Source organism: Astyanax mexicanus, chromosome 2 (genome assembly GCF_023375975.1).
Source record: "Astyanax mexicanus isolate ESR-SI-001 chromosome 2, AstMex3_surface, whole genome shotgun sequence".
NCBI classification, from domain to species: Eukaryota; Metazoa; Chordata; class Actinopteri; order Characiformes; family Acestrorhamphidae; genus Astyanax; species Astyanax mexicanus.
This window is the reverse complement of record NC_064409.1, coordinates 76,752,052-76,771,445: the sequence shown is the minus strand read 5'-3', so window position 1 is coordinate 76,771,445 and position 19,394 is coordinate 76,752,052. Positions and strand designations below refer to the sequence as shown.

Genomic DNA, 19,394 nt, shown 5'->3' with positions numbered 1-19,394 from the left:
AAATAAACAGCGATGAATCTGAAAGTAGCAGTTTCAGATTTGCAGATTACAGGTTTTGCCTGTGCAGAAACAGAAATCAGTCAGAACCATTAGAGCACAAATATTGTTCATAGCCAGAACAGCAGTTTGGAAAGTCCTAAAGAAGAAAGTCGTCACTGGTGTACTACATTACAAATGATGAACAGGTAGACCAAGGAAACCAACAGCAGTTGATAAAACAGAAACATTCTGTGAGTTCTGTAAAGAAAATCCCTAAAATAACTGTTAGTGACTCAGTAACAACCTCCAGAGAACAGGAGTGAAGATATAACAATCTACTGTTCACAGAAAAAAGACTTCATGAACTAAAGAACAGAGGCTTCAACAGAAGATGAAAACCAGTAATCAGCAAAAAATAATAGGAAGACCAAGCTGGAATTTACCAAGACGTATCGAGACTTAAAAAGACATGATTACCGTATTTTTCGGACTATAAGGCGCACCGTATTATAAGACGCACTATCAAAGAACGCCTATTTTCTGCTATTTTTCCATACATAGGGCGCATCGCATTATAAGGCGCGTTAAGTGACACTAGAAAGGGTGCCTATATCAAAGTGAACAGGGGTGGCGCCATGTTTCCCTTCCCCCACCGGGGGTGGTCGCTTGCCGGTGGAGCGTCTCAGTATACAAATCTAACGTTAGCTCTTTCAAAGTCAAACGAGTGCTGGATATTAATCTACACAGATTCCTCTCCTGAAAACTGTTTATTTGGGTGAGTAACGTGCTTCAGTTTATTTACAGTAAGCTTAGATTTCCAGATGTCCACTAAGGCTTGCTGCACCAGTGTTAGCATAGCTATCCGCTAGCACGCTAGCTAGTCACCTAAACTAGTAAAGTTAACCCAAACTTAAACGACAGCGTTACACTGAGTAATCCTGCGTGTTCTGGTAAGACAGTGAGATATTAGCTAGCGATTCTTCCCCCGTAGCTTGTTTTAACACGGTAAACAAGCAGATTACAGGCTGATAAAACTCACCTCTGAGAGAGTTAGCGCTTAGCATCTAGTTAATGCTAGCCAGGCAAAGCAGCACAGACTTACAGGCCGATAACTCACCTCTGAACGGTGAACGCTTAGCGATTAGCATCTAACTCTAATAATACTGCTCCAGCAGTATTAAAAGTGCTAAATTTAGAAAATACTGATCTCTGAACAGTGAAAAAGCTAGCTAGCTAAGCGGTTAGCATCTAGCTAATGCTATTGCTGCTCCAGCCTCGGAGCGGCACGGCTCTGCACGGAGTGTGTGTTTACTGCTCCTTACACCTGACGGGTAAAATTTAGATAATACTGATCTCTGAACAGTGAATAAGCTAGCTAATGCTATTTGCTGCTCCAGCCTCGGAGCTGCACGGCTCTGGACTCTGTATAGCACTGAAACTCTGTATAACGCTGCACGGAGTGTGTGTTTACTGCTCCTTACAACCTGACGAGTAAAATTTAGATAATACTGATCTCTGAACAGTGAATAAGCTAGCTAGCTTAGCGGTTAGCATCTAGCTAATGCTATTGCTGCTCAGCCTCGGAGCTGCACGGCTCTGGACTCTGTATAGCACTGAAACTCTCTATAACGCTGCACGGAGTGTGTGTTTACTGCTCCTTACAACCTGACGAGTAAAATCCATACAAAAGGCGCACCGTATTATAAGACGCACTGTCAATTTTTGTGAAAATTAAAAGTTTTTAAGTGCGCCTTATAGTCCGAAAAATACGGTATATATTTAATTTAACAAATTATTAGTTTTATTTACTTGATTTAATTGGCTTATTTTCATATAATTAGGTGATATTGTGTTTATATAAATAAATCTTTATTATTATATTTATATAATCAGGTGCTGGTCTACAATCCTGCATTCCTGAAGTACGTCCACGAGGTGTGGCTGGACGGTCACGGCAGATACCCGTCCACCGGCTTCATCTCGCTCATCTTCGCTCTGCACATATGCGATGAGGTAATTAATTATTAATTATTAATAAATTACTGGATTAATCAATGAGTGTACACTACAAAGTGTGCAAATGTTGCAGACACTTGAAATCTTTTGTCTCCATTTATTCTCTGGGCTCTATCGTAAACCCTGCGCAAGGTGTGTCACAATGTTCATTGCTATCTTACACCCCACCAACAGTCTATGTTCTCACCTTGTGCCTTGTGGAATAAATAAGAATAAATCTATGATAAATCTATACTAATGGGTGTGGTGGTCTGGAAGTGAGGTGTGTTCAAGTAAATTTCTGGTGTGTTTCTATAATGGTGCGCCACTGTCTGATTAAAACCCTGACAACAGTCAGCCGCCCATTTATATAAATTTTAGAAGAATAAAATATCATTGCTGTTTCCTTAAATGAGCTGCTGGTGTATCTTCACAGTGTGAACGAGCAGCTCAGTGTCTGTCTCTGCTGAGCCGTGCAAAAGCTCCACACTGTTAAGATACGAACGCGCCAAAGTCACACCTGAATCTTTACCCTCCTGTTGTGTTCTGGGTAAAATTGACCTGTTGTAAAGATCTCTAAAAATAGTTAATTTTTTTTTTTGTTCAGTATGAAACTACTTCTTCTTGCCTTAATTAGTTTAATCAACATATAAAATTAAAATGGTTCATCTTACATATTTGCAACATATTTCCACCCTCTGCAAAAACTAAAACTAAAACTAAAAATTGCAATGTTATGTAAAACTACTGTTTGATATGTTGGTTTTTAAAAGTTAATAAAGTAGCGAAACATTAAGAAAAAGTTTTTAAAAATTTTACCTGTTAGAGGTAAGGAACAACATTGCAGTAAATATTGATAGAATAATTAGTAATGGCGTTAGTAATTAAATATTCACAATGTTTTTTAGTTTTTTTTTTGTTTGTTTGTTTCTGACATCTTTGAATAATTAATTTAACATACATCAAACAAGTCAAACTGAACCGAGAACACCATTGCTGTTCCTGACAAATTAACATAACAGGAGGAGGGTTAAAGGGAACAACAACTGGCACACTGATTGGTTTATTTTACGTTACGCCCAAAATTAAACACACCCATCATTAATTAAGAGAGTTATGTTCTGAGCTGTACAAAGACACGCCCTAAATCCAGCTGTGCATTGATACGCAATTGACCCGTGCACTACAGATCACTAAAATAGGGCCCTATATGTCTGAACACTACCTGTTGCTTGTGTATATACACAAATGCTATTATATAGCATTTGTGACTCCAGCATGCTGTCCAATAGCATGCCTCCATGAAGATGAAAGCACTGCATTCTCTTATCTCACGCTGGGGAGAAAATGGTAGTTCTCAGCTCCTCCAGCTTGCTTTCAAGGAAGGAAAACATCATCAAGCAGCAGGAGAGCTACAGTCCAGAGAAAGGCTTTCTAGTATAGACTTTGGAGCATCGCTGTGAGGATTTGATTGCATCTCAGTCACATCCATGTGCACAGGTATATAATAAAAGCAGCAGCTAGTCATGCTTTTACTGCTTTTACAAACAGTAGTGAAAGAATGGGTCTCAGGCTCTCAGGAGCTCAGTGAACTCCAGCGCTGTGGTACCGCGATACTGTAGGATGCAGTCGTGAAATTTCCTCACTACTCACTATTAAATATTCCACAGCCAACTGTCAGTGATATTATAACACAGTGGAAGAGACTGAGAACGACAGAGCATAGTGCACAGAGTTCACCAACTTTCTGCAGAGTCACTACACCAATCACTACACACCTCCAAACTTCATGTAGCTTCAGATTAGATCATCACTACACACCTCCAAACTTCATGTAGCTTCAGAGTTCATCATCACTACACACCTCCAAACTTCATGTAGCTTCAGAGTTCATCACTACACACCTCCAAACTTCATGTAGCTTCAGAGTTCATCACTACACACCTCCAAACTTCATGTAGCTTCAGAGTTCATCACTACACACCTCCAAACTTCATGCAGCTTCAGAGTTCATCACTACACACCTCCAAACTTCATGTAGCTTCAGAGTTCATCACTACACACCTCCAAACTTCATGTAGCTTCAGAGTTCATCACTACACACCTCCAAACTTCATGTAGCTTCAGAGTTCATCACTACACACCTCCAAACTTCATGTAGCTTCAGAGTTCATCACTCACTACACACCTCCAAACTTCATGTAGCTTCAGAGTTTATCATCACTACACACCTCCAAACTTCATGTAGCTTCAGATTAGTTCATCACTACACACCTCCAAACTTCATGTAGCTTCAGAGTTCATCACTACACACCTCCAAACTTCATGTAGCTTCAGATTAGTTCATCACTACACACCTCCAAACTTCATGTAGCTTCAGAGTTTATCATCACTACACACCTCCAAACTTCATGTAGCTTCAGAGTTCATCACTACACACCTCCAAACTTCATGTAGCTTCAGATTAGTTCATCACTACACACCTCCAAACTTCATGTAGCTTCAGAGTTCATCATCACTACACACCTCCAAACTTCATGTAGCTTCAGATTAGAAGAGACCACTTAAAAATGATGAGTTTCTTTGATTTTACCAATTTGAAAACCTCTGGAATATAATCAAGAGGAAGATGGATGATCACAAGCCATCAAACCAAACTGAACTGCTTGAATTTTCGCACCAGGAGTAAAGCAGCATAAAGTTATCCAAAAGCAGTGTGTAAGACTGGTGGAGGAAAACATGATGCCAAGATGCATGAAAACTGTGATTAAAAACCACCAAGAGTTATTCCACCAAATATTGATTTCTGAACTCTTAAAACTTTATGAATATAAACTTGTTTTCTTTGCATTATTTGAGGTCTGAAAGCTCTGCATCTTTTTTATTATTTCAGACATTTTTCACTTTCTGCTGTAAATAAATGCTCTAAATGACAATATTTATATTTGGAATTTGGGAGAAATGTTGTCTGTAGTTTATAGAATAAAACAACAATGTTCATTTTACTCAAATATAAACATATAAATAGCAAAATCAGAGAAACTGATTCAGAAAATGAAGTGATCTCTTAATTTTTTTATTATTCCAAAGCTGTAGAACTGCACTCTTTTTAAGCTTTTTTTTGGCTGAGCTCAGTTTAGCACTTCAGTAGTGCAGTGTCTCCACCTGGTGGTCAAAAACATCCAGTGGATCTCTGAGCATTTTACACTGTGAGATATAGTAAAATTTATCATTTGTTGATGGATCAGCAGCTCTGTAAAATATTAAAACGATTATTTTACACTTTAGCTCCTGATATGAATGAACCTTTTTTACATTAGCACAATGTGACATGATGATATAAAAAAATAATTGAAAACTTACTTTATTTCAGTAATTCAGTTCAAAATGTGCAACTCATATAAATTATATAGATGTGTCACACACAGAGTGATCTATTGTAAGTGTTATTTCTTTTATTTTTGATGATTATGGCTTTCAGCCAATAAAACCCCAAAAATCAGTGTCTTAGAAAATTAGAAACAATTGGTATTTTGGGCAGTGTGGGCAGGTTGCCAAGTCCTGCTGGAAAATGAAATCTGCATCTTCATAAAAGTTGTCAGTAGCAGAGGGAAGCATGAAGTGCTGTAAGATTTTGTGGGAAAACAAAACTGCACTGACTTTAGACTTGATAATAAAACACAGTGGATCAACACCAGCAGATGATCAGCATGTCTCTCCAAACCATCACTGATCATCAGTACATTTTACATTTCATTTGTAAATCAAGAGATCAGAGTCTGGAGGAAGAGTGGAGAGACACACAGTCCAAACTGCTTGAGGTCTAGTGTGAAGTTTCCACCAATCAGTGATGGTTTGGAGAGACATGCTGATCATCTGCTGGTGTTGATCCACTGTGTTTTATTATCAAGTCTAAAGTCAGTGCAGTTTTGTTTTCCCACAAAATCTTACAGCACTTCATGCTGCAGCCAAGAGTCCCATGATCACTCTGGATGAACTGCAGAGATTTCCTATGTGTTTCCTCATAGTCTGAATAAAACATTTTTAAAAAGTTCTCTCTGTGTGTTTGTGTGTTACAGGTAAATGTTTTTGGGTTCGGAGCAGACCGGTTTGGTAACTGGCACCATTACTGGGAGGAGAATTTACTGGGCCAGGCGTTCAGACAGACGGGCGTTCACGACGGAGACTACGAGTATAACATCACCCAGGTGCTCTCCAACAAGGGCAAGATCAGACTGTTTAAAGGAGTCAACCGCCCCCCTACCATGGAGTGGGCGGACTAGATACACACGCACTGCACACACACACACACACACACACCAAATGTATACACACACACCAAATACACACACGGGTGGATGAGGCTGAGTACTCTGCATCTCTCTGAAAACTGAATATTTCTGAATATATTGAACTGTGAATATAAATATGATAGAGGACAAATTCAGAACTTCAGCGTCTAGTTGGAAGGAAAAACTCTCTTTCTCTATTTTTCTCTTTTTCTCATTCATTCATTCATTCATTCATTCATCATCTTTCTCTCTCTTTCTCTTTATTCATTTTATATTTATCTCTCTCATGCCGCGTTCCCATGCAAACAGAATTATTACATATATGACTTTGACCACCTTGACCAGAGCACTTAACCCTCACTGCTATTTATTCATTTAATTATTTATTAACTGTGACCCATATTGGTTTACTTATAAGCAACTTAAACTTATTTGAGGGAGTGTCTATAAATATTTTGGACATGTAGAGTATACTAGAGTATACGTATCACGTTCACATTACCACCAGGCTCAAATCTGTTTTTTTTTTGCTCAAATGTGGCTCAGATCTGATTTTTCATAGCCGTGTAAACTTACCAAATCTGTTTTTTTTTTTTTTTATTCTCAAATCAGATTTAAGTCACTTTCATATATAGTCTTAAACCAGATATGTATCTGATACATGGACATGCGACATTAATGTGAACGGTCAAATCAGAATTCATGCGTCTTTTTGATTTTAGGCCTTAGCATTAGCATTAGCGCTACCTGCTTCTCTCTCGTACCCACACTCTATCTCTTGGTGCAGCTGTGCAGCTATAGCTGCAAAAAAAAAAAAGAAACAGCAAAAGCAAAACACCTGTCCTTTTTCTTTTTTCACCTCCTCGACCTGAGCATCAGTACTTCTGACCAGCTGTGTGCTGTTTGCTCTCCACTCCAGCAAAAGATGCTCCACATATGAGCTGCTAACAAACACATCCATTTTTTTGTTGTTGGTGAAGAAGGCTAGGTTTATACAGGTATCAATGTAAGCATGTGAGGCGGAGTTTCAGGAACAGATTTGTTTACATTACACACAAATACAGATCACTTACATTTACAGTAAATGTGAAACGACAAGATAGACAAATCAGATCTGAGCCAAACATCGAATTTGAGCAATGTGGCTCAAAGTAATGTGAACAGAGCTTTAGTGAGTAGGGCACTAAATCCACACGTCTGTGAATTTTGAGGGAGTTTAATTCTTGACTTAACCCAGTCAGCCACTGTACCGGTCAGTACTTACCAGAGGTGGAAAAAGTACTGAAAAATTGTAATTAAGTAAAAGTACCTTTACTTTGCTAAAAGTCTACTCAAGTAAAAGTAAAAGTACTCATCTAAAAATCTACTCGAATAAAAGTAAAAAGTACTCAATTTAAAATGTACTTTGAGGAAAAGTTACTTAGTTACTTTTAATTATTTGATGTAAAAAAGTAAAAACAAATCATAAATCAAATTGTTTTTAATGAACTATTATTCCACATAATAATCTGGACCTTTCAGGCAGGATTTGTTATTTTTTTACTCAGTAATTGGGAGTTTTCCAATGTAGCAAAGTAAATTACTTGTGTCAGAATGTACTTGAGTAAAAGTAAAATGACCTATTTTTAAAACTACTTTAAAAATTACAAATTACTCATAAAATCTATTCAATTACAGTAACTTGAGTAAATGTAATTCATTACTTTCCACCTCTGGTACGTACCAGCCTATGAGGGGTTTAAAGCACTTACATGACTTTGTGACCTGAAAGATGGATGTTGGAAGCACATTAACTTCCCCTCTAAAGTTATAACTTCTAAAGGAAAATTCTTTGTGCTGACCTTCAGTGATTCAGCACTGGAAAGTATTTATAATTATTTATTTGTATCAGTGCAGCCATTGTCAGTGGTTGTTTTTCACATTATTGTTGTTATTATTCTTATGTGTGATTTTAGCTTGGCATGGTTTCTGTTCACCACCAGCAAAATATAAAGTACAGCACTTTTATGTCTCTCTCTCAATAGGTCTCTCTCTCAAAACATGTCTCTCTTTCTCTACATGTCTCTCTCTCAACATGTCTCTCTTTCTCAATATGTCTCTCTCAACATGTCTCTCTTTCTCGATATGTCTCTCTCAACATGTCTCTCTTTCTCGATATGTCTCTCTCTCAACATGTCTCTCTTTCTCAATATGTCTCTCTCAACATGTCTCTCTTTCTCGATATGTCTCTCTCTCAACATGTCTCTCTCTCTCAACATGTCTCTCTCTCTCTCAACATGTCTCTCTCTCAACATGTCTCTCTTTCTCAACATGTCTCTCTTTTTCGATACGTTTCTCTTTCTCTATATGTCTCTCTCTCTTTTAACATGTCTCTTTCTTTCAACATGTGTCTCTCTCTTTCAACATGTCTCTTTCAACATGTCTCTCTCTCTCAACATGTCTCTCTCTCTTAACATGTCTCTCTCTCTTTACATGTCTCTCTCTCCCTACATTTCTCCCACTTTCATGTCTCTCTCTCTATATATATATCCTTCCCCCTTTATGTTTCTCTCTCTCTCTTTACATGTCTCTCTTCATATTTCTGTCTTTTTTGTTCTCCATTTATGTCTCTACAACTCTCTCTCTCTCCTTTCTATTTATTCCTCTGTATATGCCACTTTTCTTCTCATTTATCTCTCTCTACATCTTTTGCTCTTATATTTCCTTATTTGTTGTTCTCTCTCTCTCTCTCTCTCCCGTGTGTGTGTGTATGACTGCAGGTCGGTCATGTGCAGGGGATTATGGGTGTGAATGTTTTGGCACACACTATTTATCACACAGTGAACCAATGACTGAAGTCCAGCCCCAAAACAACACACACTCACACACACACACACACACACACACACACACACACAGTCTTCAGATACATTTCACCGAGCAGCTCATCCGTCAGATGGTCACACACACACTGCCTGCCAAAAGTCTGCTTTATTTCTATGTTTTCAGATTTAATATTTGATAAATATTAACAAACATTAATCTGTGTGTAAATATTATAGTTTTAGAGTCAACAGAGATACTGTACATACTAACATACATACGTACACACTAGAACACAGTCTTATATTTCAGGTGTCAAAAGTGCAAAACATATCAAAACATACATATACATATACACACTATATTGCTAAAAGTATCCTCCGCTGGCCTGCATTGCTGTGATTGGTGGATATGGACATGATTGGATTAAACACCTGAGTTCAATGATTGGGATATTTTTGGCAATATAGTTTACATACATAAAGAATTTAATCCTTTTACATTTTCAAGGCACTTTTGGGCCAAAAGATATATTTATTTTCTATTTATTAAACAAATAAAGGGATTAATTCTGAATTTCTGAACCAAGTATTATACAGTATAGGCATTTACCATACCACACCATATTCACAATACTAAACTTGAACTACATACAATATATTGCATTCTGAATCTGATCGGTGCAGGAATATCATTTTCATGCATCAGTTTCTCAAGCTTTTGACAGGCAGTGTAGATTTACTGATATACTGATAGCACACACACACACACACACACACACACACAGTTAACAAACAAGAGTCAAACAAGAGTCCCGGTGAGGAAGCGAGTACTGGTGTAATGGAGTAATGGAGTAAAGTAGAGTATTTTAGTATTAAATCCAGCGAACTTCAGGCTCCTAATAAAGTGCCTTCACTTCTGTCGATGTTTGCTGTTGATGATGATGACGTTGTTTCTTAATGACTAAATGATGAAAACTGTGTTTTTATTCTCACTTTTTTAAATCCAGTTAATATTTAATAAATGTTTTCCATTGGACGGAATCAAACTCATCAGCCGATTGGCGGGTTTTCACTGAATCAGGTGTTTTAGGTGGGGTGAGTTTATTTTAACCAAAATAATGTTGTGTACACTGTCTGTGTGTATGTGAAATAAAAGATGATTATTTTACTTCTTTCATCATGTCTGAGTTTCTTTATAATCACCTATAAAACAGCGGTTTCCTGTGAGTTAAAATAGGCTATACGTGTTTCTAATAAAATGGCCAGCAAGTGAAAGTGCAAGGATGTAGGGGCTTCTGTATAGTGACCTATAAAGCAGACGTTTCCAATAAAGTGGCCACACAATGAAAGTAGGCTGTAGGTTTTCTTAATAAAGTGGCCAATACGTGGAAGCACTTTAAAGTGGGTGTTTCTAATAAAGTGGCCAATATAGTAGAGAGAAAGTCGTAGGTGTTTATAATAAAGTGGCCAGTGAGTGGAAGCACTAGAATGTAGGTGTCTCTAATAAAGTGGAAATAAGAAAACAGGTGTTTCTAATAAATTGTCCACTAAATAGAAGACAGATAGGTTGGTGTTTCTAATAAAGTGACCAGTGATTGAAGGTATAAGAAAGTAGAGGTTTCTATATAGTGACCTATGAAGAAGGTGTTCCTAATAAACTGGCCAATGAGTTAAAGCACAAGGTAGATGTAGGTGTTTCTAATAAAGTGGACGGATGCAGGGGTTACTGTATATTGACCTGTGAAGCAGATGTTTCCAATAATGTGGCCAAAAAATACAAGTAGACCAAATGTGTTCCTAATAAAGTGGCCAGTGGGTGGGAGCACTAGAAAACAGATGTTTCCAATTAAGAGGCCAATGAGTGGATGAGAAGTAAAATGTTTCTAATAAAGTGGCCAGTATGTGGAAGCACTAAAAAGTACATGGTCCTAATAAAGTGGAAAGATGAACTGGTTGTTTCTAATAAAGTGGCCAGTATGTGGAAATCCTAGAAACTAGGAGTTTCCAATAAAGTGGCCAGTATGTGAGAGCAATAAAAGGATGAAAATGTGGTGTTTCTAATAAAGTGGCCAATATATGAAAACAATAGAAAGTATGTGTTTCCAATAAAGTGGCCATTATGTGGAAGCACTAGGAAGATGAAAATTGGGTGTTTCTAATAAAGTGGCCACTGAGTGGAAGATAGGTAAGTAGGTGTTTCCAATAAAGTGGCCAGTATGTGGAAGCCCAACAAAGTAGGTGTTTCCAATAAAGTGGCCAATATATGAAAATACTAGAAAGTATGTGTTTCTAATAAAATGGCCAGTATGTGGAAGCACTAGAAAGATGAAAATTGGGTGTTTCTAATAAAGTGGCCACTGAGTGGAAGATAGGTAAGTAGGTGTTTCTAATAAAGTGGCCACTGAGTGGAAGATAGGTAAGTAGGTGTTTCTAATAAAATGGCCACTGAGTGGAAGATAGGTAAGTAGGTGTTTCTAATAAAGTGGCCAGTAATTGAAAGCACTAGAACGCAGGTGTTTCCAATAAAGTGTCCAGTTGTTGTAACTGCAGGTAGGTGTAACTGTAAAGCTGGTGTTGTAATTGAGACTGAAAGCGGAGGGCAGACAGATCTCAGATCAGCAGTGTGAAGCGTGGGATTAGTGGAAATCAAAGAGTTTGTTATGCTAATTTGTCCTTTCTGGAGGTCACCTGTCTGAAGCGTCTGGTGTAAATGTCTGCGTGGCACAGCATGCACCATTGTTTTGGCACCAGCGTGACGCATCGCCCCATGCTGCGCTACACTGAAGAGATCTCATGCATATTCAGATTAACTTGAATAAAGTCCTTGAAAAACTCAAAAGTTGCACAATATGAGCTGTTCTGGGTTAGAAAACAGAAGGTCAGGAAAAATTGACCTTTTTAATGTTGGTTGGCCAGCATAGATCTTCAGGCACTTCCAACCTGGCCAACCTGGTATAACCAACCCAGATAACAGAGACCATTATGAGAACATTTAGCCACATTTTTAAAAGGTTCTAGAAGGCTTAGCCTGTAAAGTTACAGAAATAACTATATATTCAGTTCAGTTTTATTCACATGAAGCTTTTTATCACTATATCATCAAAACAATGTGAGAGAAAAAAACATTAGAGGAGTACAAGAAAGAACCACTAAAATGAAGCAAAAACCTCAAAGTAGAACCTCATTATGAGCAGAAGAAAGAACCTAAGAGCGGAACCAAGACCCAAAAAAAGAAATCCTCTTAATACTCTTAGAAATCCTCTTATCCACAGTGTGTTTGCACTAGTCTGAATCAATTATTGAGCTTTAAACTTGGAATAATTGCCCCTGTGGTTGGTATGGTTGGGGGTTGGTTAGGCTGGGATTGAGTTTGGTTGGATTTGGGATTGGTTGGGATATTTTTTGGTTTGGTTGGGTTTGATGGATTTTTTTTGTGGGGGTTGTATTGGGTTTGGTTGGATTTGGGGTTTGTTTTGATTGGGTCGGTTTTTATGGATTTTGGGTTGAGTTGTGTTTGGTTGGATTTGGGATTGGTCGGGATATTGTTTGGTTTGGTTCAGTTTGATGGATTCATTTTTTTTGTGGGGTTGTATTAGGTTTGGTTGGATTTGGGATTGGTTGGATTTGGGGTTTGTTTTGATTGGGTCAGTCACCAGAACAGCCAGTATGATCAAGCTAATTAACCATGATGGCCAAAGTGGTTAAGCAATAGTTGCTTAAGTTGCTTAATCAGTGGGATAACCATGGTTGACTAGCTCTACCAAGATAGTTAATTACTACCTCCTTTTGCTTGTAGCTGGTTTCAATTTACCCAAATTGGTCATAGTGGTTATCCATTTTTTTGTTGTGTTGGATTGAGGATTGGTTGGATTTTGTTTTGTTTTGTTTGAATTGGGTATTTGGTTGGATTTTGGTTTGGTTTGTTTGATTTGGATATTGGTTAGATTTTGGTTTGTTTTTTTAGGGGGGTTGGTTGGATTTGGTTGGATTGGATATTGGTTGAATTTTGGTTTGGTTGGTTAGGCTTGGTTGGATTTTGATTTGGTTTGTTTGGATTAGGTATTGTTTGGATTTTGATTTGGTTTGGGAATTGGTTGAATTTTGGTTTGGATTTTTGTTTGGATTGGTTTGATTGGGATTGGTGCCATCCATAATGGTGATGCTGGTCACATTTGTTGACCACCATGGTCAAGCTTGGTCAGACTGGTTGTCTAGTTCAGCCAGGTTGGCCATGTTTGTAGACCATCTAAATCACAACACAAACATACCCTACTCTGATAAGAAGCTAAAATGTTCATTTAGCTTGAACAGCTTGAGTTAGCCAGGGAGTTTGATGCAGCAGGGATTTGTGTTATAATATACTGATCTACAACTTAAATAGCAATTTATATTATTTAAAGTTTTCATGTTTAGGAGCATAAACCCTTATCTAATGACCAAAATGCTCAGTACCATGAAGCCTCGCTCATTAACTAACTAACTAAAGCCCATTAATACTAACATCACCTCACCTTCAGTGAACATCTGATTCCAGTAGCACCTGACAGGCATTTACACAGGGTGAAGATTAATTATTGAGTCTGAACTGAAAACAGGTGGAAAATATAAAGAAAAACATTGGGGAAATTCTTCAAGTTCTCATTTCTTGTGAGACAGCGACACCTGGTGGCCAGTTTTGGGACTGCCATGAATATACAGGAAATTACACCAATTAACTCTGTTCATTCAATCCAATTATATTTGCCTGACACTCTGTACAGCAGTCACAGCCTCTAATCAGGTTGTCCAGAAATGCCTGTCTGCCCCCTGCTGTGCTGCTGAGGGAGGGGGCTTATCTTCAAAGAGTCCTTCATTCTGTTTTTCCACACATAGCTCTGACTAAATTACTTGCATTTGTCACACAGTTATTTTCAATTTATATAAAAAACTCACTATGAGCAAGAATGAGAACTACTACGTATCAAGGCCCTGGAAGAACCACTGAGTGGAATGGACCCAGCAGTAGAACACCCCGAGAAAGAAACCCTCAGAAGATGCTTTGGTAGGTTTGGGTTTGGTTTGGTTATGGGTTGGGGTTTGGTTGTGGGTTGGGGTGCATTGGTTTTGGTTGGGTTGGGCTGAGGTTTGGTTTGGGTTTCTTTTTGTTGGTTTGGGTTTATTTTTGTTAAGTTGGGTTTTGATTAAGTTGGGCTATGGTTTGGTTTAGGTTTGCTCTGGGTTTTGTTGGATTTTGGTTTGGTTTGTGTTTGGTTTTGAGATGAGGTTTGGTTTGTTTTTTTTGGGGTTTTTTTTAAGATAGGGTTTGATTAAGTTGGCCTGGGGTTTGTGTTTGGTTAGATTTTGGTTGGTTTGGTTAGAGTTGGATTTAGGGTGCATTAGTTTTGGTTAGGTTGGGATAAGGTTTTGTTTTGTTAAGCTGGGGGTTGATTAAGTTGGGCTGGGGTTTGGTTTGGGTTGTATTTCGGTTGGTTTGGATTGAGTTTGGTTGTATTTTGGTAGATTTGTGTTTGTTGTTAGGTAAGGTTTTGGTTTGATTTTGTTAAGCTGGAGTTTGATTAAGTTTGACAGAGGTTTGGTTTTGGTTTGGTTGGTCTGGGTTGGTTTGTGTTTGGTTTAATTTTGGGTTAGGGTTTGGTTTGGTTTTGGTAAGCTGGGGTTTGATTAAGTTGGACTGGGGTTTGCTTGGTTTGGTTTTGATATGGGGTCTGGTTTGGGTTTGGTTTTGTTAGGCTGGGGTTTGTTTAAGTAGGACTGTGATTTGGTTTGGGTTTGGGTTTGGTTTGGTTATGGGTTGGGGTTTGGTTTGTTTGTGTGGACTGGTTTTGGTTGAGTTGGGCTGGGGTTTGATGTGGGGTTTGCTTGGTGTGGGTGCAATGGTTTTGGTTGGGTTGGCCTGAGGTTTAATTTGGTTGGATTTTGATTGGTTTGGTTGGATTTTGGTTGGTTTGGGTTAAGTCTGGTTTGTTTTTGCACAGAACAGAATCAAAGCACATCAACATTGATCACAGCGAGCCAGATGAGAATGTTCTCACTGCTTACTGGTCAGAGCAAAAAATCAGAAAGTGTTGTGTTCTAAAGTAGTGGTTTGGATTCGGTTGGATGGGGTTTAGCTTTGTTAGGTTGGATTGGTATAAGGCTGGGGTTTGGATAGGTTAAGTTAGCTTTGGGTTGGGTTGGTTAGCATGGTTATAGTTTGGTATGGCTGGATTTGTTTGGATATTGGTTTTGTTTAGTTTAATGAGGTTTGGTCAGATTTTGATTTGATGTCAGGTTGAGATTTGGTTTGATTGGATTTTGGTTTGGATTGGTTGGGTTGGAATTTGATTTGATTTGGCTGAATTTTGGTTTGATCTGGTTTGGTTAGCTTGGTTTGATTTTGTTTTGATTTGTTTGGTAAGGTTAGGCTTGGTTTGATTTGTTTTGGTTTGTTTGTATTGGGAATTGGTTGGATTTTGGTTTGGTTTGTTTGTAATGAGGATTGGTTGGATTTTGGTTTGGTTTGTTTGTAATGAGGATTGGTTGGATTTTGGTTTGGTTTGTTTGTAATGAGGATTGGTTGGATTTTGGTTTGGTTTGTTTGTAATGAGGATTGGTTGGATTTTGGTTTGGTTTGTTTGTTTTGGGGATTGGTTGGATTTTGGTTTGGTTTGTTTGTATTGGGGATTGGTTGGATTTTGGTTTGGTTTTGTTTGTTTGGGTTAGGCTTTTTTATTTTGTTTTGGTGTGTTTGGGTTGGGGATTGGTTTAATTTGGTTGGGTTTGTTTGGATTTTGGCTTGGTTTTGTTTGGTTAGGATTGGTTTGATTTGTTTTTGTTTGTTTGGGTTGGGTTGGGTATTGGTTGGATTTTGGTTTGGTTTGGTCTGGATTGGGGATTGGTTGGATTTTTGTTTGGGCTGTGGTTTGGTTGGATTTTGGTTTGGTTAGGCTTGGTTTGGTTTGTTGAGGATTAGTTGGGGTTTGGCTTCATTTGGTTTGGTTTGGTTCGGCTTTCTTTTGTTTTGGTTTGTTTGGATTGGGGATTGGTTGGATTTTGGTTTGGTTTCCTACCACAAATAAACTGCTTTGGAGTTTGTCAGGAACTGGAACAAGACCACCTTCTTTTGTAGGTCTCAGCATGAATGTTTTCATTCACATTTGAGTGTAATTATTGTATTCACATCTGCATAAACACATTTTACCAAGAGTGAAAAAGAACCAGAGCTATTTCAAACTGGACTGAGAAGGTTCAAATGTGAAATCAACTTAAAACCAGTGGGAATCATAACAAAGTACCCAAAACTTAGAAGTGAAAACTCACTATGAGTATGAGAAGGACCTGCTAATGGAACAAACTGAAAGTCTTTTTTTTAAATAAACTACCCATACAATCTGTTTTGAGCTTGTTACTGATTTGGGGTTGTGTTCGGTTGTGTGAAGTTGAGGACAGGGTTGGTTTAGGTATCTAAAGCTGACTTCAGAGTTGGGTTAGGTGTGTGAGGTTGAGGATAAGGTTGGGTTGGGTGAAGAACAACAGAGTGTTCTAGCACAGCAAAGCCTGGAAACACCAAATACACCCAGAGTCCGGACAGTACAGAGCATTGTGTGGGAATGGCGAGCATCAGGATGTTCCCAGTCACAGGATTATTACGCATGGGTGTCCCGTGGTGAAGGCTGTAATTACTGGCTCTATGGGAGCGGATGATAACCAGTCTGTCCACTCTACATTCATCTCTCTCTTTAAGAGCGAGGGATTGTTTTCTCGTCTGCAGGATGCTGATGGGTAGATCAGTTTACGTCCAGTTTAAGTCCATTGTCTGTCCAGGTATGTGTTGATGGTAAACGTGACGGTGGGGGGCTGGTAGAGATAGTCTGTTAACACCTGAGGCATGAGCCCTTATAGACACTGGCGTTAAAGTCCTTATCTTCTTAAAGCCATCTGTCCACCATAAGTCCTAACAACAGTCAGGTGTATATGTGTAAATATATATATACAGGTCTTTATTATTATCATATTATTGTTTATTTATTGTTTACTCATTACTCTCTCTAAATTCCCTGGTGAAAAAAATATATACTTGATTGTACTGAAAACATATTGACAAATGTCTAAGTATGCTGTAAATATATTAACAGATTTATGTACATACTTAAAATATATTAAAAGTACATTAATATTATGCTTGAAATGTTTGAAAGTAAACTTTGATCATACTTTTTACATAAAAAGTACAATATAGTGTATTTTAAATAAATAGACTACTAGGAAATACACTTTTGGTTTAATGTAATTCAATATACTTCTAAAATACTTATTTCCAAATATACTTTTGTACATTTTTGTACATTCAACTGTTGCAGTAGTTCACTTAAAATACAATGTATCATGTAACTTTTTTAGAAAGTAAATGATATTACTAGATTAAAAAAAAAATAATAATAAATACATGTATAGTACAGTATATTAAATGTTTTTTTATATATATTTTTAACGAAGTATACTAAAAGTGTGCTACTTACAAAAGAAAGAACCAAGAAGCATATCAGTTTTAAACATATAATCAACTTTAAACACATAATCAACAGCTTGATTCATACAGCCAAAGCATTAATATTTGTTAAAAAGCACACATATAAATATATGTAAGCTTCAGCTTTCTTTGAGTTAGTCATTGATTAATCATTGATTAATTGACAGTTAATCATCATTGACTCAAACAACCATACATTTAATATTTGTCAGAACTTATAATCTGATCATTCAGGCCTCTCATACAAGCAATAACTGAGCCGCAAGTGAACTTAGCTCAGGGGACTTTTCGGCTGTCAGAAAAGAAGTATATATATGTGTATATATATATATATATATATATATATATATATATATATATATATATATATATATATATATATATATATATATATACTTCCTTTCGGTCGCCTAGAGACGCTGAGGCCAGAGGCCAGGAAACAAATCACAGCCTCATGAAACTCGTCAGACAGAAGTTGGCTGGAGTAAAAGTGATACATTTGTGGCTTCAGCTAGAATCATGCATTAATCAATATAATCATGCACTAATCAATATATATCATGCATTAATTAATATAATCATGCACTAATCAATATATATCATGCATTAATTAATATAATCATGCACTAATCAATATATATCATGCAATAATTAATATAATCATGCACTAATCAATATATATCATGCATTAATAAACGTGATCACGATCACAGAGCTCCAGCAAGAACTTCCTCTTTTTCCAAGAAGCCTAACGCTGATAGTGAGAAGAAGCCTAACATTGATGGTGAGAAGAAGTCTAACACTGATTGTGAGAAGAAGTCTAACACTGATTGTGACAAGATTAGATGCTACTAGTTTCGAGAACAACACCTTAAATCCGAGAAGCCGAATGCTGGACGCAACAAAATTAGATCCCATTAGTTTTGGAAACAACACTTTTAATGAATTCAATACATACCTGTCAAGTTTTAGAAGCCATTTCTGCAAGCACGCCACAAACAGTCACCTGAGGTGTGCTTTTGCAGAAATGGCTTCTTTCGCATCACTCTCTCATACAGCTTCTCCTTGTGCAAAGTGTTGACCGATGCACAGTGACACCATCAAGATGATGCTGCAGCTCTTTGGAGGTGGTCTGTGGATTGTCCTTGACTGTTCTCACCATTCTTCTTCTCTGCCTTTCTGATATTTTTCTTGGCCTGCCACTTCTGGGCTTAACAAGAACTGTCCCTGTGCTCTTCCATTTCCTTACTATGATCCTCACAGTGGAAACTGACAGGTTAAATCTCTGAGACAACTTTTTGTATCCTTCCCCTGAACAACTATGTTGAACAATCTTTGTTTTTAGATCATTTGAGAGTTGTTTTGATGAGCCCATGATGCCACTCTTCAGAGGAGATTCAAATAGGAGAACAACTTGCAATTGGCCACCTTAAATACCTTTTCTCATGATTGGATACACCTGGCTATGAAGTTCAAAGCTCAATGAGGTTACCAAACCAATTTTGTGCTTCAGTAAGTCAGTAAAAAGTAGTTAGGAATATTCAAATCAATAAAATGATAAGGGTGCCCATACTTTTGCACTGGTCAAATTTTGGTTTAATGCATATTGCACATTTTCTGTTAGTACAATAAAACCTGAAACAGCTGTTGCAAACACCCAAATATTTAGAACTAAAAATAATTAAGATTAATAGGGGTGCCCAAACTTTTTCATATGACTGTATGTCATTCTTTTAATACAGCCTTTTTAAAAAAAATCTTTTCTAGATATTTAACAAAAAAAGTTAAGATTCCATGTCTTTTTTTGCAAAATGA

At 37.5% G+C, this 19,394-nt stretch overlaps 1 protein-coding gene across 5 annotated transcripts in view; it reads left to right on the top strand.

Annotated features, from left to right (window-relative positions):
• Nucleotides 1–10,238, top strand: part of st3gal1l3 (ST3 beta-galactoside alpha-2,3-sialyltransferase 1, like 3) — a 385,371-nt gene extending 375,133 nt beyond the window's left edge. For all 5 annotated transcript variants that reach the window (XM_049475270.1, XM_049475269.1, XM_022671937.2 and 2 more), the window contains 2 exons: nucleotides 1,873–1,992; nucleotides 6,054–10,238. In XM_049475270.1, the coding sequence (XP_049331227.1) occupies nucleotides 1,873–1,992; nucleotides 6,054–6,257 (324 nt within the window). In that variant the 3' untranslated portion in view covers nucleotides 6,258–10,238. The remainder of the gene's footprint in view (nucleotides 1–1,872; nucleotides 1,993–6,053) is intronic.
• The last annotated feature ends 9,156 nt before the right edge of the window (nucleotides 10,239–19,394 follow it).